This window comes from Sceloporus occidentalis, unplaced genomic scaffold (genome assembly GCF_023333645.1).
Source record: "Sceloporus occidentalis isolate IW3139 unplaced genomic scaffold, rSceOcc1.0.p SCAF_10, whole genome shotgun sequence".
NCBI lineage: Eukaryota > Metazoa > Chordata > Lepidosauria > Squamata > Phrynosomatidae > Sceloporus > Sceloporus occidentalis.
The window spans coordinates 34,648,970-34,673,963 of NW_028316990.1; the positions used below are offsets into that span (position 1 = coordinate 34,648,970).

Here is a 24,994-nt window from a genome sequence, read left to right on the forward strand (position 1 = left end):
CTCTGAGGCTGAGAAAGTGTGACTTAGCCAAAATCATCCCATGGGTTTCCATGGCTGAGCAGAGATTCAAATCCTAGTCTCCCAGTATCCTTGTCCAGTTCTTGTATAGTTGTGCTCTCTAGAAATATCCCTATTAGCATTATAGTATTCATAACCAGCTACTTTACTTTTTCTTTACTTTACCTAATGAACAGGGGATTAGCAGCCTGCCAGCAGTCTTGACCACTCATTTTTTGAGAATGAAAATGAAAAAAAGGAAAGGAAAAATAAGTTACCTCTGTTTAAATTCAGGGTACTGCAGTCTGTTGGGGAAGCCCTTCCTGCAAATACGGATGCCTTCGAGTACACCGTTGCAGGCCAGCTGGTGAAGGATCAAATGGGCATCCACCACCCCTGCAGGACCACAAAACAGGATTCCTCACCATGACTTAACAACAGAAGAAACAACCACAAGACTACTGCTCCATCTTCTCAGATAAATCCCAAGACTAGTCCATTCAGGGTCAGATCAATGGGGATGCTACCTTCTCATAATAGAATAGGTTCCCAGGCAAAATGAAGGTGCAGAACTAGAAACATGTGGAGGATCTCATGATTCCCACTGCTAACCCCAGTTGTCTCTGCAGTGATCTAGAATAAGTTTGAGTTTCTGCAGTTAAAAGCTAAACCACACACCAGACTGCTTGAACTCATTGGGAACGATGCAGCGCACAAAATGGGGAGCGGTGCTGTGTAAGGTGGCCATCAGCTTGTTCAGCTGCTCCTGAAAAAGTAGGAAGAGAAAGCATCAGAACCAAAGAAGGACGTTGAACTATACTTTAACAAGAGCTCCAACCAAATGATAGTCTAGACTATACTCATGATAAGTATTGGTACCCTAGACTATATTCATGACAAGAAGAAAATTGTGAAGGGTGACAAGGATTGGAATTGGGGCTTTTGATGCTGCAAATAAATCCCTGGGCTCAGAAATTATTTCATTCTAAGAGTAAGTCTTTTGCACAAGGGTCCAACTGGTGACTCTCAGGGTGCTAAGTGGCTTGGGCCCAGGGTACTTGGAGGACCGCCTCTCCCCATATAGTCCGCCCCGCACACTCAGGTCGTCTGGGAAGAATCTGTTGAGGATCCCGACAACGAGATATGTATCAACCTCACAAAGGGCCTTTTCTATTTCGGCCCCTGGGATCTGGGACACCCTTCCCGAGGAACTCCGCTCCGCCACCTCCCTGGATCTCTTTAAAAAGAGACTTAAGACCTTCCTGTTTTGGCAAGCCTTCCCCGATGCTCCTTGATGATATATGACTCCCCCCTATATGTACAGCATTATCGAGCACATTTAGCTGGCCTGGATTTGATGTATGGTTTTAATCTGTATTTTGAAATGTTTTTATTGAAGTTTTATTTATGTATTGCAATTTTTATCTTGTATTTTGTATTTGCAATTTTTACCTGTACACCGCTATGATCAACACGGAATAGCGGTTTATAAATAAAACTTATTATTATTATTATTATTATTATTATTATTATTAAGTGGGGGAGAGGACCAAGACAAAATTCACAAGGCGTCAAGTGTGTCCACCTGTATTTTTACACAATCTATATGGTGCATCTATACGACAGAAAAAATGAAATTCGACATCACTTTAACTGCCATGGCTCCATCCTACCGAATCTTGGGGTTTGTAGTTTTGTGAGGCACCAGTAGTCTTTGGGAGAGAATGCCTGTAGAACTACAAATCCCAGTATGCCATAGGATGGAGCTACGGCATTTAAAGTGGTGTCAAACTGCATTATTTCTACAGTTTGAGAGACTGGGGCTTGCTCTGTATCATCCACTGGATTTCCATGGCTGAGTGAGGATCTGAACCTTGGTTTCCCAGAGTCATAGGACAACACTCAAACTACTAAACCACACTAGCTCTTTCTCCATTGCTCTGGCTAGTTTAAAGTTCTCTTACCCTGTAGAAGTTGGAGACGGTCATAAATGAGGAGCCTCTTTTCTGCTTCTTGGTTCCTGCAGCTGAAAACAACATTGAAACACAAATGATCCAAGGTTTGATTGAAAGCAATCTATTTAAACAGTATTTCATTTAGTCCCATCCTTGATTGTAAGGCAAATAAGGGAAAATTGAAGGTCTGTGGAGTCTGAGGCTTACAATTTTATATTTGATTATACGTATTAGTTGCTTTTACAGTTTGCATTTTAACTGCATAACTCGCTGAGTTTTGTATAGCTTATATTTTATGACTTTTAGATTGTATGCCATTGGCAGGTTATAGGCTGTTTTGATGATGTCTGTAAAGTGCCATGCAAATTTATGGCTATATAAATAAACATTAATAATAATGGTGACGATGATAGCTTGTATGTCAGTGAAGTTTCAATAATATTTTAAAAGAAATATCTAAGGGCCCATACAAACAGGCCAAAATAAAGCTGCTTCAGGTCACTTTGGAGGTATGTTGTTTAAATGATGCATGCGTCCTAAGAGTCCGGAAGCTGCACCAAGGCCATGTGCCGACTGGACTATCCCTATCAAACAGTGACAGCTGGAGGGTATGGGGTTATCCCAAGCAGGGAACTGGGCCACTTTTATAAATGCTATCATCTCTGGTTGAACAATAGAGTGAATGATAAAGTGAAATTATAAGCAACAGGATCTACATACCAGGCTCTTCTTCTTTGAAGAGAGTGCAAAGCAGAGGCATCCCAGACTTCTGGAACAAACCCACCACTGTTTCATTCAGGGGGTCCTTGTTTTTCTCCAGCCACCCGGTGATATTGTAGCCCACCTGGCATAAGAAAAAGACAATGGCATGCCAACTTCACAAGAGCAACTTTAGCACAAAGATTTGTGGATAGCTGCAACATGTGAGGATGGCACGGGATTAGTAGCTGGCAATCAGACATTGTAATTGTTACGTTGTGTTATAGGTCTGATGGGGGATTCTGGGAATTACAGTGCAGCTAATTAATTTCCCTAGCTCTGCCAGGCACATGATCCTTCAAGAAGGGAAGGCAAGAAGTGGTCCACAGCAGGAACCATGAAGGGCTATATCCCTGCTCTTTCTGGGCAAACTCTATTGACTTTGCTATTAACTCAGAGGTTGCATCTGCACTGCAGAAATAATCCAGTTTGATGCCATGGCTCAGTGCTGTGGAATTCTGGGAACTGTAGTTTGTTGTGGCACCAGAGCTCTCTTAACAGAGAAGGCTAAATACTTTAGAAAACTGCAGAACCCAGAATTGAGCTATCAAACTGAATTATTTCTGAAGTGTGGACACAGCAAGAATCACCTGTCCCAAAACATCTAAGATAGACTGGAGTAACCAATATTTGCAGGGCAACACATCTCCTCATGCTTCATACTTACCGTGCCAGCATAATGCACCAGCTCAAAGTGAGCTTCTGCCCCTTTGCCCTTGCCGCCTTTGGGCTTCAGGAAATTGGGGGATTTGCCCAAATGATTGTCATAGAGGGCAGCCTTGAAAGTAGCATCAGTGGCCTTGGGGAACACGCACTGCTCTTCAAGGATGGAGAAGATGCCCATGGGCTAGAAAGACAAAAACATAAGAAAAAATGATGAGAGAAACACATACATGTATCTTGGCTGAATCTAACTCACAGGGGTGTTATGAGGATATAAACAGTGAGGATGACAACATATGCTTGCGAAGTTTAGAGGAATATATTATGATGGTAGTGATGATAATGGTTACCTTTTCCAGGAGCTCAATGCAAGCCTGCAGATCCAGACCAAAGTCAATGAACACCCAATCGATGCCTTCCCTCTTGTACTCTTCTTGCTCCAGGACAAACATGTGGTGGTTGAAGAACTGCTGCAACTTCTCGTTGGTGAAGTTGATGCACAGCTGCTCAAAGCTGTTGAACTGCAGAAGGAACAGAAGGGACACTGCTTTGAACCACAGTGCTATACAAGGAAAAATAATTTGTGTAATTGAGTCTTTCTTTTGGTCCCACCATCATCACAGGTGAGACAGCCTTCCTGATTGATGGTCTCAGGATGTGGAATTCACTCCCATAAGAGGGTCACTTGTCCCCCTCTCTGCTCTCTTTTCACTGGCACGCAAAGACCTTTTTATTTAGGCAGGCCTTTGGCTCTTAATGTATAGAACAGAATGATCTTTTTAAAAGGTGTGCTAAACTTGTATCCTTTTTTTTTAAAGGATCTTCAAGTATGTTTTAAACTGTTTTAACTTTCTGCTTTTGGCATAATTATTCGTGTTTGACTTGTCCATACAGGTTGAATACCATTGCTTATGTAGCCAAAACAGTATCACCCACATGAAAATGGATGATATTGATAAACTGGGGAAACCTCAGGATTTACAGATATACAAAATATCTTTGGAAGGAACCCCAAGTGTAAAACTGTTCCACAAAAGACCTGTTGGGGACTGAAAGGTCTGAGTGGCCACCATTTACTGACCATGGGACTTGAAACATGAGTAGGAATTGAATGGAGTGCCTAGAATCCTTAAAGGCAACATTCCATGCTGCAACATTTTGTATCCGGTCCCATCTGTACAGAAGTGGTTCCCACCTTCCCCGTACCTCAAAGATTTCAAAGCCAGCGATATCCAGCACCCCAATGAAGAACTGCCTCTGCATCTTGGTGTCCAAGGTCTTGTTGATCCGGACCACCAGCCACTTGAACATCTTGTCATAGACGGCTTTGCCCAGAGCACCAACTGAGTTGTGGCACTGGTCCATGTTCTGCCCTTTCTGGACAAACTCGTTGCCCACTTTCACCCGGGGTCTGGTGATGCCCTTCTGGAGATCTCCAGAGTTGAGATTCATGAGGTGGGCGACTTTGTCAGCCACTGACAACCAAAAGACCGAAAAGAAGAAGATTAGAGAGACAGAAACCGAAGTGCTCCCAATAAAGGCAATGTCCCTTCCTTACTGCTTCCAGAGATGTCAAGAGCACATTGTTTTCCACAGGTTCTGCTAGAGGCAGAGAACAAGTGGTCCTTGTGGATTAAAGCACTCCCTTGGGGTACCAGGGACAAGGTCGTCATCCCAGACCCAGACAATCCTGGACTTATTCACAGGCAAGCATCTACAGAATTACAGGTTCAAATAGCCACTGGATTTCCCTTCACCCTCTCCATCTTAGTCATTACCCTCTGTGGTGTCTACTTCTGCCTGTTCCTCTCTTGGCTTCTGCTTGAATTTCATATTCCCAAAATGCATGATGCCACCAGTGAGTTTGTAGACGCTGATCTTCTCTTCTTGAGTGAAGCCCAGGACGTCAAAGGCCACCTGGGAGAGGATGGAGAGAGAAAAGGTGACACCCTATGATTTCTAATTTTACATTACTGACCAGATCAGGGCCCTTATGTCTGCTATTTGCAGTGTCACAGACGGTCCCATGGCACTGCAATTCGAACAGCAAACAACATAATCAGAGCATGGGGAAGTTACTTTCTTTGGAGTTCAACTCTGAGAATCATTCACCCACACAAGTCCTTGCAGACTTACATCGGTGAGGAGCAATTCTTCTCCATCATCCATGTTGTCCACTATAACAACCCCTTGACTTGTCCAGTGGTACTCCTTTGGATCCGGCACACAAAGCAAGGTTTCTGTTGTAACAATATGAAACAATATGAGTCAGTCCCTGCCTCACAAAGTTGTCGTGAGAATAAAAGGTGGGAAGAAAAGTCATGCACTCCACTTTGAGCTCTAGAGAGAAAAAGTAGGATATCAAGATAAACAACTTCATACCAACAAGTTCTGGTTTCTTGTTGGAGAGGAGCTGGTAGAAGATGTGATAGCCCCTTTCTGCAGGTTGCTGGGAAATGACACGAGATTTCTCTAGGAGATCTGCAATGCAAAGGAAGTAGATGCTAAAAATATAGATTTGACCCAAAAGCTAGGAGGTCTACTTTGGCTTAAAAGGCGGCCTTACAATGTTTTACTCTGAAACTGTGTGCATGTATTCCGCCCTAAACAAAATTAAAATTCAGACTCCGTGAAATACGTGAAAAGCCAAAGAATCTAAGCTGCAAATTGATCCGATTTGCTTGATTTCTTTTCCTCTGCTCACTCATTTTGCAGCTACATTAAGAACGTCACTTAGTTTTTTGGAGAAAGAAAAAACACCATTGGTTACTCAACGTAGATTTCATCAATCATGTATTAATCAGTCAATTAAATCTGCACATGACTAAGGATGTCTCACTGAATGATTACAGCAGTTTGACACCACTTTTAAATGCTATACCTCCAACCTAGAAGTTTGCTGGGGTTCTCTAGTGCACTCCCCAGAACTATAGCATCAAGAGAACTCTCTCACCAAACTACTGGTTCCAAGACTCCATAGGAGAGTTAAAATGGTATCAATCTGCTATAATTGTGCAGTGTGGATACATCCTCAGCAACTCTCTTTGAAAAAGCTGCCTGATTGATTTAATTCACTGTCAAAATCCCACCTCAAATTGATTAAAGGATTGAAATCAATTTTTCTGTCATGGGGAAAATTACTCAGCTAGGATACTTACAGCTCTCAATGTCGGCTCCAGCCAGTTTTCCTGTGCTGCCAAAATGAATTCGGATGAATTTACCCTGGGGGGGAAAAGGACAAGAAACAACCCTATTGATCAAAACCACCATATGTCCCTACATGTTCCCTGGCTGTGATGTTGTTGGGTTTTTCAGTAGAAAAAGAGAAAACTGTAAGATCCCTTTGCATGAGATGGATGGTGGGAAAGTCACACATGCATCTTAAATACTTGATACTACATCCATTGTCTAAAGATTGTAAATCCATGGAAACAGCCATCACAGATAAAAAGATATTGTATTATCCTTGGAGACTCCATGCACAATTGTTTTCAAACGGAGACAGTGGAAAGTCATAATCGTTCGGTAAAGAGATAGTAGGTGATTTGTTTGCATGTAAAAATCAATGAGTAATGAGAGGAAAATTATCATACTGATTCAAGTGCATTAGAGTTTCAGAAGCAGGTACTTACAAAACGAGAGGAATTATTGTTCCTTGTTGTCTTGGCGTTTCCAAAAGCTTCTAGCACAGGGTTAGCCTGGATGATTTGATCCTCCAGGGACCCCTGGTTGAAGAAAAATAATAATAATTATAGCACGAGACATTGTTCAAGGGCTGAGCATTGATTATTTTCTTCTAGGGCATTACAACGTGAGCCCTGTTCTTGCAGTTCTTTTAAAGAAAACTGGAAACATAACGATTTTCAAGCAGTCATTGTCACACATCTGTGCAATTGTGTCTTTGCACTCTCTTCCTGATACCCCTTTAACTAATGCAATAGTGAGCTCAGTGACGGGTTTCCCCCATCAATGAAAAGGGACACCCTAACCACACTTGAGGGACACAGCGGCTACAGGTTGGAGGCATCATCCTTCAATAAGTATCACCAAAGCCACTGTTTGCTGGGTCTACTCAGGTTTTAAAAGCCACATATAGTAATCTCCCTAGACACCTCCACCAGGGATCTCAAGTTCAGTTGCTACAGGATGATGGTTCCCATTTCATCCAACAACAATCCCTTACCTTCCCATCAGCAGCGGCTTTGCCAGTGCTGCCAATGTTAGCAAAGTACTGGATGACCTTTTTCGTGTTTTCAGTCTTGCCAGCTCCGGATTCTCCGCTGCAGGCAATAGAGAAGATGGAAAGGTGCATCAAGACCATGAAGTTGAAAAGAAACCCTTTGCTTCACTGTTTGGGAAGGTTTTCATACATGACAAACATCAGGTGAGCAGTTTCTGAGGTGGGATAGGGTAGAAACGGAGACTCAGATTTTAAATCCAAGGTAGGTTGCAGGTATTGTAATAAGTGTCAGGAGTTGCTCTTGTCCTTCTATAATGTAATAATGGGATATATAGTAATGAGAGTATGTTTTAGAACTGCTTTATTGCTGAGACCTCAATCCAGGTGCAAAAAATAAACTGAGAAAGGAGGCAAGCATGGCCAAGGTCCTTTGAAAGAGAGCATCATAGAAAAGGAGCGGTATCAGAAAAGAAAATGTGTTTATTTTAACGAATAAGAAACTGAAACCTGAAGTTCAAATTACGTGAGGTTTAACTGTGTAGTTGCAATGTTTTCCGGTCAGTTCCGCCAGTGAAAGTCACTGGACTGAATCTGTAGTTTTCTTAATAAAGGTTTCTGAATTTTTACTACTGAACCTGAGTTTCTGAACTTTGGTACCCTGATGGATTTGACAAGGAATAATACAGAAAGAAAATATATACACTTACGTAATCAGCATGGACTGGTTTTCACGTTCTGTATAGAGAGGAATAAGACAGCATATAGGGTGTTAGCCAAAGATATTAAAATTCCTATAGAGATAATTCATGGCTCCAGCTCTTTTCTTTCCCAATAGGACTGTCCTTATTTTGTCTGCCCAGAAACCTAAAATGTGGATTTTGGAAACAAGCAAGGAAGTGGAGGAGAGGCTGCATCTGAAAGACTGGCTCGATCAAGGCTTATTATTGCTCCAGGTAGGACAAAGGGATCTTTAAACAAATTGTCAATATTTCCCCTTGTGATGAGACCAAAAATTCTGAAGGGGAACCCTCTGTTCATGTGGCAAACAAACCACACCAGAATTACTATGCAAAGGGATTTTGTAGCACCTCTGAAACGAATAGAGCGAAAAACGTTGTAACATAAGCTTTTGTGGACTTGGGCTGCATCCACACTGGAGATCACAATTGTGGAGGCTAAGGCGTCCTCCTCAGTGCTACTCACCCATAAGCATGTCATGGTACGCGTTGTCAGAGATGGAGAAGAGGTGAGGGGGCACCTCTGTGCGTTTCCTGCCCTTGTACATATTGGCCACGCGAGCCCCATAGATGGGCAGCCACTTATACGGGTTGATGGTAACACAGAACAGGCCAGAGTAGGTCTGGAAGAAGAGCAAAAGAACCAAGGTAAGCCATTTAGGATGCATCTGAAGAAGTAGACTTAAGTCTGTGAAAGCTCATGCTGCCAACTTCTTTCTTTCCGTTAGTCTCAAAAGTGCTACAAGATCTGTCTACATACTGTTTAGGATGAGTTAAGCGGCAGCTACACTGCAGAATTAACACAGTTTGACACCACTTTAACTGCCATGCCTCGATGCAATTTTGTGAGATATCCAGCCTTCTCTGTCTCACAGCTCTGGTGCCATGGCAAACTACAAATCCCAACTAGCCTTAATTAGTTTGCCTTTTATAAAGCCTCCTTCCAAGGAATCACAGACCGAACAAAAAAATGCTGCGGGCTCTTTTCAACATGTATTTTTATTTTCCTATTCACTCTCCCGCTTGTTTCTTCTCAGCTAGAAGAAAAGGAATCAAGTGGTCCATCCCAAAGCCAAGAAATACATGCTGGCTTCCTTTCTCTTATCTATCTAAAATGGCTGTTGCTTTGGCCGCATATCCCTTCACAGTGCAAAAAGCTAATGATATATATTTTTTCCCCTTCCTTTTTAGTTTTCTGCCTCAGATGTTTTATTATTTCTCTCTAAAACCTTGCGAACCTCATGCCCTTCCACGACATGTCACTAAGCATCATGAAGCACTTCGGCAATACAGATTAATGCCCTCAACACCTGCAGATATGTATTACGACCTGCATTTTTAAATGCAAGAACCTGAGCTGCTGAAGGAACAGAAGTGAAAGGAAAGGGAAAAGGCAGGTCATTTTGACAACTCCCGAAAACAGATTTTATTGGTACTTGTTAAAATCCAGATTCAGGGTCAGCACGTCTGGATATGCAGCCAGAATGTAGGAAATGCAATGGCATATTAAGTGCGCTGTGTAATCTGGCATGGAAAAATGTTTGATCTGAGGAATAACAGATTGCCCTGGAACTTTCACAAGGTCCATGCGGTTCTAGTGCCGTCTTTTCACTTACGTAGATCCTCATCATGACGTAGCGTTGTCTCAGATTGTCTAAGACACTGGCTTCGTTCAGGAAGGTCATGTTGGCCATGTCACTGATCTGGTAGAACTTGGGTGGGTTCATCTGCTGGAGGTCATCCTTCTTTATGGTGATAGTCTGCATGGGAGCAAATCGTTCATAAATACTTTATGTTCATAACTTGGAGCTCAGCATTTACAAGGTGGACGTTCTGGACAAATACTGTCCAGTTGGACTCTAAAGCTTTTCTTAGTCCAGCCTCAGTCTAACACACCTCACAGGGTTGTCAGGAGGATTAAACAGGGACAACTGCCATGTAAATTGCTCAGAGCTCTTTGGGAAATCCAGATGAAAATTATAACCTAAATCCCTTTTCATACTACACAGTTATATATTGCTTTGATAACACTTTAACCGCCACGGTTCCAGCCTGTGGCATCCTGGAGTTTGTAGTTTGGTGATATTCTGGCTGCGATTTCTAAGGTGCTCTGCAGACTGGCCATTAAAACCAACCTGGGGGCGAAGTTGGGGCATTGCGTCCACATGATGCACACCCTGACTCCGCCCCCATGGCGGTGTGATGCTGTGCCATACGCCACACAGTGCTCCTCTGGTGCTGCATTCACATGATGCAGCAGCAAAGAAGAGTGGGAAAGCCATGCGCTGGCAGCTACCATGCCCTTTCCGTGGCTTTTTGTGGCTCCTTTTTGCGCCATGGAAAGGCCAGATCAAGGCCATGGCATGCAGTTGCTTCAGCCCTGATCTGGCGAAGACAGAGGCGGCTGCAGACCGCTTATTCAGGGGTGCTCTGCACAGCCCCTACATCCCCTAAACTACAAATCCCATCATACCATACCATGGCTGTTAAAGTGGTATCAAAGTGCTGTAACTGTGCAATGTGAAAGAGCCCATTGTCACGCTGTCTCCTGTCCCATCCCATCCCATCACCTGATTGGTCACTGTCTTCACGGTGACTTGATTCTCGGCCTCAGACTGGATTTCTCCAGCGATGAACCCCTCCTTTTCATCCTTGACCCAACATGACTTCTTGATGTCGTACGGCTTGCTAATGGCCTCAATCCTCTCTTTCTCACTGGGAGCCAGGAAGGGCATGGGATCCACATCATCGCCACATTCTCCTTTATAGCCACCAGGCATCTTGGCTCGGGTTTAGGTAGCCGGGAAAAGCAGAAAGGAAGAAGATGCTGGGAGATCAAGGCAACCCACAAGGTTCCTGAAAGAACGGAGATTGGAGAATTTGAAAAAGATATTCCAAATACAGATGAATGGCTTAAAAAACTACAAGACGTTAGTGCAACGGATAAATCGACACAATGGATAAACGGAAAATAATCGGCAACGGCTGAAAAAGAATGGGAGCTACTAACTGAATATTGCAAAGTTGAATACAATAAAAATGGACAACGGGATCTATAAACGTGGGAATTGTCTTAAGACGAATCAGAAAGGCAAAAACGTTTATAGAATCAACCAGCTTCGTCCCTTTCTCACCCCACTTTGGAGGCACCATAAAATGGAGCTTTGTTACCACCTAATTCCCAGAGTTCCCAACAGACGAGTACCTACCGCGAAGACAAGAAAGTCCGAGAGACACCCCTAGTTGACCAGAGACTGGCTTGTGTCTTTTATACTCACCGGAGAAGTCTTGAGCTATCACTTTCTCTCAACAAGGGTTTGTCTAAGAAAAGCCGCCTGGCCCAGGGTCAGATCCCTTAGGTGAGATCAAGTAATGCCCCAGTTTCTTGGGGATTTCTTCCTCCTTTTCTTCTCCTTATAGGGCATCTTATAAACTCAGCCTTATGGCTCAAGGGAAAAGGGGTGGCTGAAATAGAACCCTCTGCCTTGCAAATCTCTCTTTTAAAGGCATTGGTTCAGTCCAGATTCATTAACACCGGGTGAAAAGGGAAGATTTCTTCTCCTTCTCCTTCTCCTTCTCCTTCTCCTCCTCTACTTTCTTCTCCTCCTTCTCCTTCTTTTCTTCCTCCTCGGCCTTCTCCAATTTGGCCAATGAGATGAAAAAGGTGCTATAAAGAAATCCAGTTTACAACAGCTCAGGTGCATAGCCTGAAAGTTTGTGAGAAGGGAGCTTTGGTCTGGAGGAGAAATCAATACAGAAAATAAAATACAGATTTTATTTATTTAGTACATTTATTTCTTTAGAATATTTATCCCCTGCCCTCCAGCCAAAAAGGCTCCCAGAGCAGCTTCCATAATGTTCATTTAACCTATTCAGGTGTCGCCCTGTTGCCCATATAGAAAAGTAGAATAACAATCAAAGTCCACAAAACAGTCATCCATTTTTGGGGTGTTTTAATATCTTTGACTGTCAAGGCTCCATCCTATGGTATCCAGGGATTTGCAGTTTGTCGTGGCATCACAGCACTCCGACAGAGAGGTCTAAATGTCTTGCAAAACTATACATCCCAGAAATCCATAGCAATTAAAGTGTTGTCAAACTGCATTGATTCTGCAGTGGCTGCAAAACCAGAGTTTTGTGGTGTCAATTTAAGGCAGAGCTGGAGCTGGTGCCACAACAAACTACAGCTGCCACAACTCTATTATAGCATCAAGCCACGGCAGTTAAAGTGGTGTCAAGCCGGATTATTTCTGCAGTGCGGCTATAGCCTTAAGGCTCACAGATGCTAATTAGCAGCACAAATTGCAGAAGATGGCCTTCCTGGCTTTGCAGGAAGCCTGAGAGAGAAAAAGAGGGAGATCCTGGAGCATCGTACATTTATATTACCCTCCAGACGGAGAGAAGAGGTTGTATAGTTGGGGATTTTGTTTGATGGGAAGTGTTTTTAATTAGTCACTCACTAAACCAATGTAGAAAAATGCTGACACCTCCCTTTTCGGCCTCAGCTTCATTCCCAGCTGTTTGCAATCCAGGATTGGTTTATTCCCACTAGGCTTCTGTTAGCCAGGGTTGTCCACCCCAAAGAAGGGCACAGCATTCATTCCCGCTTTCTATTTACAGAGCTCTCTGGTAGCAAGAAATGTGGGCTTCTTCTGAAACTCTAGAAATCAAAGGTCTGGAAATCCTCTGGCCAACCTGTATGGCGAGACCTTCCACAAGTTTGGAAACACTGGCCTGTTACAGACTGCCAAAATAAAGCTGTTTCGGGTCTCTTTGGAGGTATGCTATTTAAATGATGCATGGGTCCTAAGAGTCTGGAGTTCGCACCAAAGCCACACTCGATTCCTAAGCACCGGAGTGCAGCTTTTGGTGCAGCTTCTGGATTCTTAGGATGCATGCATCATTCAAATAGCATACCTCCAAAGAGACCCGAAGCAGCTTTATTTTGGCAGTCTGTAACAGGCCACTGTATTTTTCTGGATGACAGAATCCTTCCAGTTAGCAGGGCCACTGGAAAAGTACAATATGGTTGTGATCATGACTGTGGGGGATTCTGGGAGTTGTAATCCTAAAAGTAATTTTTCCAGTTTCAATCCCTTTCCAGGATTAGGGTCATTGCTAGCCAACCCACTTATACTGGACTTGAAGTAATCCATTCAGGGCTATAGCCATTTAATTGCTAAAGAATTCAGGCCAACAATGCTAAACTTGTTGTCTCTGTGATGGGAATACCCTTGAGGAAAACATTTTGGGAAATTGTGTTAAGTGTCACTCACACTAATCTGGAATATAGGCAGTGAGTGCCAACAGGACTGGAGCCAAAATGACAAGAGGGAGGTATCCGCATGCTTTGGGGAAGCCAGAGGTTTCTGGAAGCATAACAAACCCTTTTTTTGAAAAACCAGCATCTTTCTTGTGGTGGTACACCTTCAAGTCATTTCTGACTTATGGGGAGAGCCAGTGCGGTGTAGTGGTTTGAGCATTGGACTAGGATTCTGGAAGCCAGGGGTCCAATCCAGTGGGTGACTTTGGGCAAGTCACACACTCTCAGCCTCAGAAGATGGCAATAGCAAACCCCTTGAAGAAACTTGCCAAGAAAACCCCATGAGGTTTTCTTAGGGCCTCCATAAGTTCGGAAACGACTTGAAGGCACACAATGACAACCAAGGCAAACCTACCATTGGGTTTTCTAGAAAAGTTTTCTTAGAGGGGCCTCCCCTGAGGCTGAGAGAGTGTGACCTGCCCAAAGTCACCAGTCCTTCCCCCCCCCCCCCCCCCATGGCTAAACCAGGATTCGAACCACTACCCCACACTTGCTCTATTTGTATTTTATCTGTGAGTTTATGTATTTTAAAATGCATTTTAATATGTTCTACCCTGCCTTGGTGTCTGCTGCAGTTCAGTTTCAGGACACCCCCATAGATACCAAAATCTGTGGATACACAAATCCCATGAAATACAAGGGCCTACAGAGGGCTGGGTGTATTATTATTATTATTATTATTATTATTATTATTACTACTACTACTACAACAACCATTTACACCATTTACAAACAGGAAAGATTTGCACATCTGGAGGTGATGATGGAGCGGGTTTTCAGGTGGATGGAACATATCAAGCCCATTATGTAACAATTATTATTATATTATTATTATTATTATTATTATTATTATTATTTGATACATAATGGACTTGATATGTTCCATCCACCTGAAAACCTGCTCCATCACCACCTCTAGATGTGCAAATCCTTCCAGTTTGTAAATGGTCTTTTCACACAGTCGTCCCTTTCTGCCCTTCAGCATCCTTCATCCTGAACCATCCCCATGTGCTCAAGTGAGCTGCCTCTCTCAGGTACGAAGCAGCCACCTGCAGTGAGGACCAAAAAGGGGCAGACCCACCCTCAGGAGGGACCAATGGAGGTGCAAAGAGGGATGAGTGACAGGTTGCTCCTGGAGATTTAAGAACCTCCCAGGCAGGGCTTGCCTTGAAGCATAGGTTGCAGAAGGAAAGCTGTGAGTAGCAGATGGTAGAGTGCAATGGATGGGGAGGCTCTTTGGTGTTTCTTTAGACAATGTATACGTTATTTCACAGAGAAGGGAAGGCAGGGGAGCAGGAAGAAAAACCTATACTGTAATTCCCTGTGTATTGGGGCAGAGAAGTTAAATTGACTTTTCCAAGGTATTGTGTGCACTTTGGTTGGTCCCATAAAGGTATCATTACTTTGTAGATGTTGGATATTCTTATATTTTATTGACTCTGTTAGTTTGGGGGTGTGTGTTGTACTGGATGGCCCTTGTGGTCTCTTCCAACTCTACAATTCAATGATTCTGGAAAGATGCTCCCTTTTTTTGATGCTTTAATGGTATGGTTTACCTGGAAATAAGTAGGGTTGAATATTATTATAACTATTATTATTATTACTATCTTGCCTTTTTCTCAGATTAGGACTCCCAAGTAGTTTATAGCTGCTGCTGTTGTTGTTGTTGTTATTATTATTATTATTATTATTAAACTTTATTTATAAAGTGCTATGAATTTGCACAGCACTGGACATAGTGAGTTGTTATTATGGGGAAACCCTAAGAGCAATATGGTTAAAAATGAGGGTAATTCCCAGGAAAGTGAGTACTGAATGGGATTGCTGCCTAAGTGAGTAACAATGCCGTTTATTTTCCACACAGGTGGACCTCATTGATTCATTTTCACTCATTCCAGCTCCCTCACATAAGACTTTACTGGGTTTGGATCAGTTAAATTGGTCCTACTTGATCCTTACTCAGCTGGGGAGCTTTTTCAGTGCCCTGCTTTTAGAACTTATCCTAAAATTAAAATGCTGTTCTAGCCTTTCCTAAAGCCAGACAATTATTATTATTATTATTATTATTATTATTATTTACAATAATAATATCCCACCTTAGTTCCGTTGTACATTTTCCATAAGTCAGAAGTGTCTTGAAGGCACACAATGGATGCATTCCCACTTAGCATTTAATCCGATCAGTGATTCGATTTTGCTTTGAATTGGTGAATCGATTCACCATCATCCCCACTATGAAAGCGAGTCTTTACAAAAACTTTAAAGGGGGAGGAGTGCTGAAAGCCTATGGCACAAAGTACACTTAAGTAGTGAGGCCACATACCCCCTGTAACTATAGAAGTAACTCAAAACCAGTTACTAGTTGCACCATAAAATAAACGCCTTTATTCCCGAGCGGATTGTGTTACCATTGCAAAATCACTTAGTTGTGTCTTAGAGGTTACAAAAACGAATACGCTACAAGTTACTTGATTTTGGTTTGATCCATCTGTTCTTAGGTTCTTAATCCCACAGCCATGGCGGCTAGCTAGTGGATTCTGGGAGCTGTATTCCAAAAGACCTTCTTCCAGCTCTGACCTGGAGGAGGAATGATCTTACAGAAGTCCTTCTAAAGTTTGGAGGCTGCGAACTAGTTCTGAGTCCCTGTGACCCAGTTTTACCCAGAGTTCTAAAGCTTATCCTTACATCAACCCGATCCTTAAGAGTTGCCCCAGATGATCGTTTTTCGTAGTGCTTGGAATAAGTGCGCTCCGGCAGCAACGTTAATAGGTAGTGATGCTAATTCTGCTGGAGTGCTTTTATCTGTGTTTTCAGGATGACTAACATCGGAGCTGAAATGCAGGAAGGAAAGTAGCAGTAATAGCGTTGGGTTTTGGGAGAACATGTCTCCAGCATTAAATTGGCCCATATGATCAGAGCTCTGTAAAGGTATATTTTAGACTACAAGTCCCAGACTCCCCTGCCATCATGGCCACAGTGGATGAGATACTCTCTGTTCTAGGTCAGAGAGTATGTAGGCCTTTTTTTCCTACCTGTGTTCCAGGAATATTGTAGGTAGGCTTCTGTAAAAGATGGCTGATCCATTAGTTATGGCTGCCTTTGAGGCGAAGGTGAGGCTGAAGGAAATGTCTGCACACTCTAAATTCAGGTATTAATTCAGTTTCTTGTCTCTTAGGTGCAAAGGGATACTTGCCCTGCCAGTACGTCTGTGTGTTGTCTATAGACAGTAGAGAAGATGCCTACCACGAATGAGCAAGATGAGCGGATGCGGAAGTTCAAAAACAAAGGCAAAGACTTTGCTGTATGTATGGGGATCCTAACGTGTGTGTCCAAAGCTTGGGGAAGTTATTTTTTGGAGCACAATTCCCACCCAGTATGGTCAGTGGGGAATTCTGAGAGTCGTTGCTTTATAGTGACCCTCTCACAAGGTCATCTTGGCACGATCTATTCCAAGGAGATAACAACGATATACCGTAGCTGTATTAGTCTGTAGAATCAGTATGTAAAGAGATTTTGTAGCACCTTTGAGACAATTGAAAGAAAGCAGTGGCAGCATGAGCTTTTGTAGACTAAAAATCTATTTGCAGATGCATTTGAGGAAGTAGACTTTAGTCTACAAAAGCTCATGCTGCCAACTTCTTTCTTTAGTTTCAAAGGTACTACAAGATCTCTCTACATTCCAGGGAGACTTGTCATTGCCTTCCTCTGTGGCTGCGAGTGTGGCTTGCCTAGAGTTACCCCATGGGTTTATATGACTGAGTGGGGATTTGAACCCCGGTCTCACTCAAACCACTACACCGCACTGGCTTTCTGTGCTAAACGTAGTTTTTCCAGGCTCAGTGGGGAGTGAATCAATGGGCTGTTGATTAATGAGGCATGAAAATGCAGAATATATGCATCAAGTCTAGCAAAGGCAAAAGCCAAATGTGGTATTAAGGATAGAAAATGTGACCTTCGACGAAACATGAAAGCATAGTGTGCTTCCATTCATGGTACTCTATCCTACCCAGAACGTCTTTCTCTGCCACCTAAAACAATCTGCCAACATTCACTTTACTCCGTCTTGGCTGGCAGCTGTGTTTTTGAGGGCTCCTTCCCAATCGGTTATTCCAGTCAAATTATTTTTGAAAGCATTGGTTTGTTTGGACAGCGGAGAGGCCTTGCAAACTGGTGTAATGATGGACCTGTTTTCTCTTGCCAGGTAATGAGGAAGCAAAGAATAGAGGCTGGGGTCGAACTTCGTAAGGCCAAAAAAGATGAACATATCTTGAAGCGAAGGAACATCTGTATCACCGCAGAGGATAACCTGTCTCCGGAGATAGATGACAAGAATGTGGTATATACCTAGCGAGGGGCATAGGACAAGGATGGGCAACTACATTGTGGGTTGTTATTAACTGCTGCCAAGTTGGCTTTGACATACAACAATCCTATGATTGAGAGGCCTCTAAAGGGTCCCAAGGTTTTGTCACATATGTCTGCTGTTTAATAACAGAAGCTTACTGGTTTTCAAACATTCTCCTCATTAATGCTTAGTGCTGCTTTGGTGATCCAAAGATCCAGTCTGGGGTGCTGGTTGGGGATGGAGTGGGGCTATTTTTGGTTTGATATTATGGCAAATAATGGGAGAGTTAAGAGCTGTATTTTCCAGGCATTTTGCAGGGATACATCATGAGGTTTTCCTGAAATCCACTCTTGGATTCATTCAGTAGAGACCCATTATACCCATGCATTGGTGGCTTGGCTGCAAACATTTGTGTACTGCAGCTCAGCAGACTTGTAAGTTACCTTCTCCTTTCTTCCAAATGCAGGCTGCTAAGCTGTCTCTGGAGGAAATAATCACAGTGATAAAATCAGATGACCCTCATTTACAATTTAAGGCTGCTCAAGCAGTCAGGTATGTGGGAAATAGCTCTACCTGTATGTTGCTGTTAGAGGCTGTTCGTTCTTAATTTCAATTAAAGTCTTAATTTCATGAAATCTTTATTTAAAAAATTCATTATTGGTAAACTAAAAATCAAGATCAGCCAGTAATTACAGTAATAAACATAGTTATTCCAAAGTAACGTTGTTGTCATTTTAAATTATTTTCAAATTGACAAATATCTTGAATGATTTTTGAAGCACTTGGCTAAAACGACCTGTGCTTCAAATGCTCCCATATTTACCCAGATGTCCTTCGAGGAAATGATGTTGAGTATTTAGCATCACTGATTCCCAGGGTGTATCTGCACTGTAGAAGTAATGCAGTTTAACACCACTTTTAAGTGATATGGCACTTAATCCTATAGAATCCTGGGATTTGTAGATTTACAAGGTCTTTAGCCTTCTCTGCAACCATGAACCATGAAGAAGCATTTGGGAGGAATCTGTAGTTCTGTGGCCATGATGAAGTCAATTCAATAGTCCATGAAAGTTGTCCTCTGTCACTCCAACAGGAAGCTGCTGTCCAGGCAAAAGAATCCACCGATCAACCAAGTCATCGAAGCTGGGATTATTCCAAAACTGGTGGACTTCTTGTATCACCACGATCTCCCCACCTTGCAGTTTGAGGCTGCCTGGGCTCTCACTAACATAGCTTCAGGGACATCTGATCAAACCAGAGCAGTTGTGGAAGCCAATGCCATCCAGGGCTTGGTGGTTCTCTTGTCTTCTCCCCATATGCACATCTGTGAGCAGGCTGTGTGGGCACTTGGGAACATAGCAGGTAAGCAAAGGTGTTTCCTGGTTTCCAGAAGGGCAGCTGATGAACAAATGAAGAGATATTGGCCTGTTTCTAGTTATGTTGGAAGTCGTGCTTCATCCCAGCCTAAGGAGGAAGATGGGATATAAAATAAGTGTGTAGGGTGACCTTGTCCAATATGGTAGTTTCAGAACATAGTGCAGTTCCAGATGTTTTGGACTTACCAATAGACTTATATCAACTTCTGCCAGCATGGTCAGTGAGGCTGAGATCCTAGACCTCTGGACAGCGCTTGGGAGAGTAGCACATTAAAAGTATAACTGGTACTCATTACTTCTTATTTTCAATGGGAGGCAATGACAGTGTAGAATAGTGTCTTCAGTATTGGACTGACTCCATGACAGCAGGGTTGAAATTCTCCTTTGGCCAAGGCACTTATTAGGTGATTTCAGGCAAGTCACATTCTCTCATCCTCAGAGGAAGGCAATGGCCGGCAAACCTCCTCTGAATAAATCTATCCGCAAAAGCCAATGCTGAAATAAATTAGTCTTAAAGGTACTATTAGAATCCTCCCCATTCCATTTTCCTTTAAATTTCCAAGCTGTGCTCCTTAAATATGCTTGGCTGACCCAAATGCAGTCTTATAATTTGAGGAGAACTGAGTGCTTTTCTGTGTATAAAGTATAAAAAGTGAGTTTTGCTACAATTTAAAATACTGTATTTCTTCTGTGCAGGTGATGGTCCTATGTACAGAGACACTCTGATTATCTTCAACGTGATTCCTCCCCTTCTGTCTCTGGTGACACCTGCAACTCCTGTAGGTATAAACTTCTACTAGGCAAGGTAGCTAGATTAGCTAGAAGCTGTTTTCTTTTCATATCTGGTCATTTGTAGATAGGATGATAATGGTGGGGGGGGGGGGGGAATTAGGAGACCTAATCTACATCCTACACTAAAGTTCTGGAAAGTATAGCAAAGAGGGTTTGTTTTAATAGTATAGGGATGTCTGGAACCTCTATAACTTTTTGGAGTTTGCTTTTTGGATTTTTTTGGGAATATTTCCAAGCCATTGATGGTTGAACCTGTGGATGCATTCATACAGAGGGCCAACTGTACTGCATATTAATAAAACAGCACATCATTGTACATCCTGCCACAACCACTTAAAGCCTCCAGGCTGACGAAGAGAAATTTGTTCATTTGCCAGGCAAAAAGAGAGCAGGGAAAGAGCCATATGACCAAGTTACGGGATGGAGTTCATAGCTCTGGAGTAGCTCTCTTTGCATCGGGTCCAGATGAGCCTAGAAAGGTAGCTGGACAGAGGAAAAGCCCTCCTCTGAAAATGGTTAAGACTCAGATAAGCTCATATGGGGAGGTAGGACAATGTGAGGGTGGATTCATGCACCCAAGTGATGCAGAAGCCACCATGCTCACGCTGCAAGACATGGGGTCACTGCACTAGTACTCCCTGTTTGCTTAAGCATATTCCAATTCCAGGTTGGGTTCCTGAGAAACATCACGTGGACCTTGTCCAACCTCTGCAGAAACAAAAACCCCTACCCTCCTCTGGGGGCCGTTAAACAGATACTGCCCACGCTCACCTGCCTCCTGCAACACGAAGACAAGGACATTCTCTCAGATGCTTGCTGGGCTGTTTCCTACCTAACAGACGGCTCCAATGATCGCATCCAGGTTGTGGTAGAGGCAGGCATCCTGCCCCGGCTGGTGCAACTCATGACCGATTCGGAGCTGCCTCTCCTGGTAAGTTAGAGGGACCTGGGGGAAAGCATCACTACAGAGTTTGGTTCTTTTGAGGGTGTGCAATTGCAGTGGGTACCGGAGAGCATTATATTGCTTCTAGGGACCCTCTGGGGCCCATGTAGGCTTCCACAAATGCAAAAATAAAAAATGGAAATGTCTAGAATCTCCCAGTGTGACTAGGTCTGATGGGAGCTGCAGTCCAAGGACATGAGGAGAACTGCACTTAGCTGTCCTTTGCAGTGATCACAGCTCCAGCCTACTGCTTTCCAGATGTGTTGGACTGCAATTCCCATCAACCCTACTCAGCTGGCTTGAGGTAGTGGGAGTAGTAGTCCAACAGCCCTGGAAGGCAGCAGGCTGGAAGGCTGCAATTGCATTGTAAATTCTCCAGAATTATATGACTATAATACCCCAAAGGTGGCAGATCTTGCCTGATCTCAGGAGCTATACAAGGTCAAGCCAACTTAACATTTGGAAGGCTACTGGGTTATATTCAAAGAAAGGCAATGGCAAAGGTCTCCTGAATAAATCTGATTAAGAAGATACTATGATAGGGTTGTCATAGTCGGAGCTGACTTGGATAACAACAGTACCAACAGCATCGGCAATCCTTCTGTCCAGTTCATCTCTCCTCCTCATCTGGGCTTGGTTTTGTTAGACTCCAGCGCTGCGTGCCATGGGCAACATTGTCACTGGAACAGATGAGCAGACACAGATGGCCATAGATGCAGGTGTGCTTTCGGTCCTCCCCAACCTCCTGCGTCACCCAAAGTCAACCATTCAGAAGGAGACGGCGTGGGCTCTGAGCAACATTGTAGCTGGACCATGCAGTCAGATCCAACAGGTCATCACTTGCGGTCTTCTGCCTCCTTTGGTAGAGCTTCTGGACAAGGTAACACCTTGTTTTTTTTAAAAAAGTAACACGTGTGTGTCCAAATGAAGCCCTAATCTAGCTCTTAAACATCAATTGATAACAAATGTAGGTGTACCTCAGTTAGCAAAGATGTGTTTCTGTAATGCTCTGTAAACAAAAATTTGGGAGGTTCTCACAGAGTAGAAGCCTGTGATCAGAAATTTCCAGTCTCTGCACATATCTACAGCTACCTGTCAAGGTATACCTCAGTTAACAAAGGAGATTGGGTGAATATGCCTTCCATAACACATAGTAACTGATCCAGTACAGGGAGAGGCGGGATATAAAAAATGCTATCATCATCATCATCGTTATCATCATCATCATCATCATCATGGTTTGTTGTGAGAAGAAAAAAAGAAACAATCCAGTACTCATCATGGGAATGTGGAATGCAATTCATATAAGACCATTTGTATGGTCTCTGCCTTCTGAGAGACAGGATAATAACTTAAGGGCAAAGGATGGTCTTATCACTGCCAAGTGCAAAGGGCTGCACTTGCAGAATGTCTGTTGTTGTTGTTATGTTTGTTTATAATAACACCCCTGCAGAGAGTTCAAAAAAATCAAGTGGGTGAGTTGGTCTTAAAACAGCTACCAATTTTAATCTCTATAAGGAGCAGATATTTTGTACAGCTAATGGGTCTTACAACTCAAAACAAAGGCCCAACTGAAATTTTTTTGGATTACAACAGGGATGGGTCATAATAACATGTTGCTGGATAGATCCTTTTCCTCTCTTGCTCCTTGTGGGGATTGCAGCTTAACTCAGGCGGAACAGAAGAGTCCAGTGGGCAGCAGGGGTGGCAGCCAATGTTCGAGTCCCTGCTAACCAAAAAATTTTGCAAGTCCTGACTGCCTTGCATCACTGGTTGCACTGATCTATATGGATGACTTGTTTGTCTTTCTCCTGCTTTCTACAGGGTGATTTCAAAGCCCAAAAGGAGGCTGTTTGGGCAGTTGCCAACTTCACTACTGGAGGAACTGTAGAGCAAGTGGTGGAAATGATACATGCAGGAGTCCTTAAGCCTCTGTTGAACCTGTTGACCACCAAAGATGCCAAGACCATCTTGGTGATTTTGGACAGCATCTCCAATTTCTTCATGGTAAGTAAGTGTGTGAGATTTTCACCAGTTTGCTTTCAGGCTCCTTTCTCTCCATTCTTTTAAACTTGGATGGCATGTGAGTACCAGAGGTTAGTAGCACCACCATGGATTCAGCCTGCAAAATAAATTAGAAGGCAAACTATGTCTCTGTAAGGATAAAGTCCTGTGAGAACAACCTTAGTATATAGACAAGGATGGGTTGTTTTATACTATCCAACAACTTATGTTGGAAATACAGCTAGCCCTCTGTATCCAAAAAATTAAAATCCAAAATGCAAACCTTAATTTTGCCATTTTTATATAAGGGACACCATTTTACTATACCATTGTTTTAATGGGACTTGGACATCCATGGATTTAGGTGTCCATGAGATGGTCCTGGAACCAAACCCCAGTGGATGCTAGTTGGAATAGCCACTGGCCTCTGCTGGAGGATTCAGGGAGTTGGAAACCCCAAAAATGACCTTTTCCACATTCTAGAAATGGAATCTTGTAGGAAATAACACACCTAGAATCAACAAAAGGTATTTTGCAAGTATTCTGTTCCTTTTCTCCAGAATATTTTTTGGGGGATAAGAAAGATGGAAGAAGCCATGGAAGAACATAGAGGCAAGCTTAAAAAGTGCCATCTGATACCTCTACAGTACCATACCCTGCATAAGAAACCTGGACTTGCAAAGGAAAACATCCTTCCCTGCAAGGTCCGATAAGGACAAATTGGATTCCCTAGAAATAGCAAGTAACTTTGTGGCACCTTAAGGATTAACAACCTTCTGACTTTCCTGGACTACAGCCTTGAGATGAATCTAGAGACCGTGGATGCTTGTGCGCCAATGATTTTCTGACTTTTAGATATGTCAAAGGACTCACTTGCCTAAATCTGAATAGATCCACTGAATCGAAAGTCAACACTTCTGTAAGTGCTCTTGATTCAATGGGTCTTCTGTAGTGTGGAGCACCCATTCAATCTGGGCCCCTGTTTATTACTACTAACATTCAGCTCCATTGGAAATAGGTGCCATCATTGGTAGTAAACAGAGACAGTGCTAGCAAAATGCTAGTTTTTTTGGTCTACAGCTTCCAGAATCTATGCTAGCTTGGGGGTCTAGAAATGGGATCTTGTGGAAGAAGGACACATCTAGAATCTAAGTCTGGGAGTTAAAAATTTTAAACAAATGACAATAAGTATGAGCTTTCTCTGTTCCTCTTGCTTCCTCATTCTTCCTTTCTCTCCCCACATCAGTCGGCTGAGAAGCTTGGTGAGACGGAGAAGCTGGGTCTTCTGGTTGAAGAACTTGATGGCCTGGAGAAGATTGAAGCCCTCCAGACTCACGAGAATGCCTTGGTCTATAGAGCTGCATTGGGCATCATTGAGAGATACTTTTCTGGGGAGGTATGTAGCTGATGGCATGGCGTTCTTGTGTCTCCAGTGTCTTTGGGAGAAAAAACCAGCAGCATCTTGCTTGGATAATAATTCCTGGATCTTGGGGAAAATGCTTTTATCGACTGTAATTCCTAAAATGCACAGACTGCATAGCCAATGGTCAATATGGTTTAAGAGATATTAGATGCATTGAAGTCTAAAGGTTGACATTTCCAAACTAGGAATTCCTTCCATGGGCAAAAATAGCACCTTCAATAGGCATTACTAGTTCTTACCTATGATCTTCTCCTTGGTTACACTTCTTGCTGCAACATTTTTGTCTTGTTGTTTTTAAATGTTTGCACTTGAGCTCCCAGAAGCGTCTGCCATCTTGGTGAGCAATGATGGGTTCTGGGAGCTGAAGTCCAAAACATCTGGAGAGCCCTCTGGAAGAGAACCCTAAATACCTTACAAGACTGCAGATTAATAGATATGTATATGTGTATACACACACGCATTCACATATATGCAAACATGCATAGTACACAAACATT

The 24,994-nt window shown here is 43.0% G+C and overlaps 2 protein-coding genes across 10 annotated transcripts in view; one reads left to right on the forward strand and one right to left on the reverse strand.

The window, feature by feature from the left end:
• MYH16 (myosin heavy chain 16) overlaps nucleotides 1-11,071 on the reverse strand; it is a 33,893-nt gene extending 22,822 nt beyond the window's left edge. Inside the window, exons 1-17 of the mRNA XM_089539755.1 lie at nucleotides 10,862-11,071; nucleotides 9,908-10,051; nucleotides 8,758-8,914; nucleotides 8,262-8,289; nucleotides 7,558-7,654; nucleotides 7,007-7,099; nucleotides 6,533-6,596; nucleotides 5,757-5,855; nucleotides 5,511-5,614; nucleotides 5,153-5,291; nucleotides 4,581-4,849; nucleotides 3,725-3,895; nucleotides 3,379-3,558; nucleotides 2,673-2,796; nucleotides 1,962-2,023; nucleotides 676-763; nucleotides 276-393 (exon numbers count right to left, since the gene is read on the reverse strand). Of these exons, the coding sequence (XP_089395881.1) occupies nucleotides 276-393; nucleotides 676-763; nucleotides 1,962-2,023; nucleotides 2,673-2,796; nucleotides 3,379-3,558; nucleotides 3,725-3,895; nucleotides 4,581-4,849; nucleotides 5,153-5,291; nucleotides 5,511-5,614; nucleotides 5,757-5,855; nucleotides 6,533-6,596; nucleotides 7,007-7,099; nucleotides 7,558-7,654; nucleotides 8,262-8,289; nucleotides 8,758-8,914; nucleotides 9,908-10,051; nucleotides 10,862-11,071 (2,147 nt within the window). The remainder of the gene's footprint in view (nucleotides 1-275; nucleotides 394-675; nucleotides 764-1,961; nucleotides 2,024-2,672; nucleotides 2,797-3,378; nucleotides 3,559-3,724; nucleotides 3,896-4,580; nucleotides 4,850-5,152; nucleotides 5,292-5,510; nucleotides 5,615-5,756; nucleotides 5,856-6,532; nucleotides 6,597-7,006; nucleotides 7,100-7,557; nucleotides 7,655-8,261; nucleotides 8,290-8,757; nucleotides 8,915-9,907; nucleotides 10,052-10,861) is intronic.
• LOC149306445 (importin subunit alpha-5-like) overlaps nucleotides 1-24,994 on the forward strand; it is a 49,877-nt gene that overhangs the window by 24,137 nt on the left and 746 nt on the right. For 4 of the 9 annotated variants that reach the window (XM_089539759.1, XM_089539756.1, XM_089539758.1 and 1 more), the window contains 11 exons: nucleotides 3,734-3,997; nucleotides 8,415-8,507; nucleotides 16,790-16,915; nucleotides 17,816-17,950; nucleotides 18,426-18,511; nucleotides 19,053-19,321; nucleotides 20,032-20,114; nucleotides 20,795-21,058; nucleotides 21,717-21,950; nucleotides 22,895-23,077; nucleotides 24,321-24,470. In XM_089539759.1, the coding sequence (XP_089395885.1) occupies nucleotides 16,850-16,915; nucleotides 17,816-17,950; nucleotides 18,426-18,511; nucleotides 19,053-19,321; nucleotides 20,032-20,114; nucleotides 20,795-21,058; nucleotides 21,717-21,950; nucleotides 22,895-23,077; nucleotides 24,321-24,470 (1,470 nt within the window). In that variant the 5' untranslated portion in view covers nucleotides 3,734-3,997; nucleotides 8,415-8,507; nucleotides 16,790-16,849. Of the gene's footprint in view, nucleotides 1-3,733; nucleotides 3,998-7,147; nucleotides 8,508-8,809; nucleotides 8,940-16,578; nucleotides 16,916-17,815; nucleotides 17,951-18,425; nucleotides 18,512-19,052; nucleotides 19,322-20,031; nucleotides 20,115-20,794; nucleotides 21,059-21,716; nucleotides 21,951-22,894; nucleotides 23,078-24,320; nucleotides 24,471-24,994 lie in introns of those variants that run through there. The other 5 variants (XM_089539761.1, XM_089539764.1, XM_089539760.1 and 2 more) reach the window with 5 other exon arrangements.